General features: G+C 35.4%; 1 protein-coding gene across 1 annotated transcript; it reads right to left on the bottom strand.

The window, feature by feature from the left end:
• Window positions 1-745: 745 nt before the first annotated feature.
• LOC104884261 (uncharacterized) lies at window positions 746-1,705 on the bottom strand. The gene has a single exon (XM_010668885.3). The coding sequence runs from the start codon at window positions 1,703-1,705 to the stop codon at window positions 848-850; it is 858 nt and encodes a 285-aa protein (XP_010667187.1). The 3' UTR covers window positions 746-847.
• Window positions 1,706-3,766: the final 2,061 nt, after the last annotated feature.

The raw sequence follows: 3,766 nt of genomic DNA, 5'->3' as shown, positions 1-3,766 counted from the left end.
AGGGTCCCAATTTCGATTTTCAAATCGGAAAGCGCAGGATACCTATCAGCATATCACCCCTTCAATGTACAGGGTGATGTCAGCGGGGAGAACCTTTCATTACCATTGCTCTTCCCAAAATCAAATCATCAGCATCCAAACTTTAAATCCATCACAAGGGATGGATTGCAACACGACTATAAATTACCATACACTTATGACACTCCCCTGTGGAAGGGTATGAGCAGTGTAAACAAACTCCAATTTTCGGCCCCGATGTAGCGGCTACAAGTATGGATTCCGTTAAGTCGTCTTGCGTCTCTTTGTTACTACCTCCAAGCTCCTCCTTTTGTTCGCCGGCAAAGTCTACTTCACAGGTCAACAATCAGTCTACCAACAAGATGAAAATCTCCTCTCGTTTGCACTCCAGTATCAAAAGCCAACATAATACGGTAAAGCATCGAAGTACCTCTTTCTCTAACCCTTTGTTTTGCAGGGTGCGCATTGGATCCAAGAGAAGTCCATCCTGCTTTACTGAGGACGTCTGCTATCCTTTTCGGAAGAAATGTTATGCCCCCTCTCCCCTGTTTTAGTAACTAATCCTGTTCCTGATAATTTTCTTATGTTTTGTTAGTATGTTCCCTAGGTTGTAATTCAGTTTTTATTAAATGCAAGTTTATCTGATGTAAAAAAAAAAAAGAAAGGACGATAAACATGTTACTGAAAGTTGCACTAGTTATGAAAAGTTGACATTATTATAAGGCATAATTTTCAAGAATTTATTTCAATTATAACCTTTGGTTTATGCATATAGGATGATGTACAAAAATGCTGTCATTACAAAATTGTGTTCCTCAGATGGGAGGAACTAATGGCTAATTATATTAAGAAGGGAGACCCTTGTTCTTAGTAGGCATCTGGATATTGATTCCAACGAGCCTTCAATTTCTTGAACACTCAACTCTAGTGTTGCTAATTGTTTCAACAAATCTTGAGCCATTTTCACATCTTTATTTGTCTTCTTTCCTTCAAAAGCAAAAACTGTGCTATCTATCTTCTCTATTTCATTGGAATCTCTTTGTCTCTCGCACGATACGTGTTTAGAGTTCATCACTTTAGTCATCAATGACCAACTCCTTGACGTAATTGTCGGTGTAGATAAATAAGTCATGATAGACTTCAATGTAAAGAAACTAACGATCTCAGCTTCTCTGAGCATTCTCACAATTGAAACACTGTAGCTTCTATCTTGCTGAGAATTTATTTTGTTCAACTTTTTTAAGCATTTGTTTGCCATTTTCTGGATTTTCTTCCTTGACATCATATAAGCATGTAGACCCTTTTCTTGTTCCCCGCTTTTTCTTCTTAGGCATGATTGAAGCTCTACTATGGCTTCTCTCAACAACGACAAAACATCATTGGTGGATGAACAAGCTTCCAACAAGCTAAGAGACCCTTCTAGAACCTCTTCAACACTAGCTTGGTGCTGTTCAAGGGAGAGGGCTCGTTGGTTTAGAGGACATCCAATTGAATGGTTGATGCCTTCATATAATTCCTTGATGTTAGATAAATTGGTGCATATGGATGAGGCGGTAGAAGAGGGTTCGAGTTTCGATGTAGTGAGCTTGTGCAAGAGAGCTTCCACGCTCGAGTCTAGAGGGTGTGATGTAGATGGCCAACTACTCGAACGAATGTGAGAAGTAGTTCTTCGGATTGAGCCAGCCATTTTTTTCTCCTTTTGGTTAGATGAATTGTGGGTGTCTTAAGGCTGTATGACTTTGAAGTTTGGAAGAAATTTCTGTATACAAAACATAGGCTTCATATATATATATGAGAACCACATATGTTCCTGATGCAATGAATGCCAGGTACATTTGTACAATAGTATACTAGCATTTGCTCTTCATGTAGGCACATTTAAATATGGAAAAACATATTTGCACGAGTGGCATGCATATGTAACTCCAGACATGAGAAAGTAGAATGTAATTGAACCTGATTTTATGATCTAACCTACAAATGATGAGGTTGGTTCGGACATTATTAAGTTTGCCAGTTAGGAGACATGAAGTTGTGGACAACTATTACAGTCTTATAGATTTATGAAATAATTTCTCAGCTAATTATATTGAAATAATAATGTTATGGGGGACATGACTCATGAGACACTACTTCGGCATAGTTTGGAACTGAGTAATATTTTGAAACAGAGTATAAACTTTTTCCTTGTAAGTCTTCTGAAAGTTTATACGTAGAAGGGTTTTAAAAAACCAGTTCTATGATCTATACGCGGTTAAGCAGATTCTTTGTAAATGTTCCTGCTTTTTTTTTTTTTTTTTACTTGATAATTAACTGGCCAAGTAGTTCAACCTTCATGAGTCAGGGGAGTAACAAGGGGATCCTAACCCATAAAGAAACTTCCAGAGACTGAAAAGTTGGAATTTATACCCATAAGCAAATATCTGCACAAACACCCCAAATTTGGGGTTAATGAGAGTCGAACTCCCGACCGTGAGGTTGGGAGGTGGGAGCTCCAACCATTGGGCTCCCACGTGATTCTCTCCTTGTAAATCTTTGATCTATCGTAGAAGGATTTTACAAAAATCATTTCTAATTCCGTTAATTGGAAAACCACCTAAAGTTTCTTTGGCACGCCAGAGAGAGGAGCAATTGAGGATGAAGCAAAGGCAGACGGGGGAGCATTTGAGGATGAAGCAGGCAGGAGGAGGAACAATTGAAGCTGAGTGTAATACCCCATATTTTTGAGTACTCATTTTAGTAATTAAATATTTTTTTCTAAAATAAATATTTTAATCAAAGGGTATTTTCGTAAGTCACTCAGTTTAAATTATTTTGGTGAATATATGGCGTCAAATTTCTAGTCGAAATTCTTATTGAGTTATTGTAGTATGTTTTAATATAAAGCATTTAAAATGTATACTTCCTTCGTTTTTTTTAGATGTTACACTTTTCAAATCACGGACTCCTAGGTAATTTTGGAGTGGAGAGAGATAGAGAGAATGAAAAAAAAAGGATCCCATGTGAACATGTGATAGGAGAGAGATAGAGAGAAATTATTACCCAAAATAAAAGTGTAACATCTAATTTAAAATTTTCTAAAATAGAAAGTGTAACATCTAAAAAAAACGGAGGAAGTAGTTAAAATAATTTTCTTCTATATGACGGGGTTTTAAAAAATAAACAAAATGGGTGATGGCCGGCCACCCTTAATTAACGGTTGGTGCTTTTGATTTTTCCGAAATTCCCACATTAATGTATAGGTTATAAATCTTGGCATAGATCTTTTAATTTATGGTGAAAGTAACAAAATCTTTAATTTGCAAATTAAGTACTTCCTATTCTACACCTATAAATGTCCTAAACCTCAATCCATATTTTTTCAGACCAAAACCTTTAAAGAATCTAAACTCTCTTGCTTCAATGTTCTTTTTTCTCTTCTTAATGTATTTTATTTTTTATTTTTTTAATCAAGTTCTAATTTTATTTGGTTTAAGTATAAGTTTTTTATTTTTCTAAATAGAAAGTCCAATATATCCTTCATACATGTTAGGTCATGTACATAATTGATTTCTAGGTATTCATGTTTAAGCTCATATGCTAATTTACTTATTAGATTTTTATAATATTGGATGGTTAGGAGAACACTTAATCATAAGACTAATAAGTGAAATTACTAGTATACTCTTTGTGCAAGATCAAGGTACGTTGTGTAGCCGGATCTTTTAAAATTAATGTGATTTATGTGTTAAACTTTTTACTGATGTAA

This window comes from Beta vulgaris, chromosome 1, assembly GCF_026745355.1.
Source record: "Beta vulgaris subsp. vulgaris cultivar EL10 chromosome 1, EL10.2, whole genome shotgun sequence".
Taxonomy (NCBI): domain Eukaryota; kingdom Viridiplantae; phylum Streptophyta; class Magnoliopsida; order Caryophyllales; family Amaranthaceae; genus Beta; species Beta vulgaris.
Note: the sequence above shows the minus strand (reverse complement) of the source record. Positions and strands in the feature narration are given on the sequence as shown.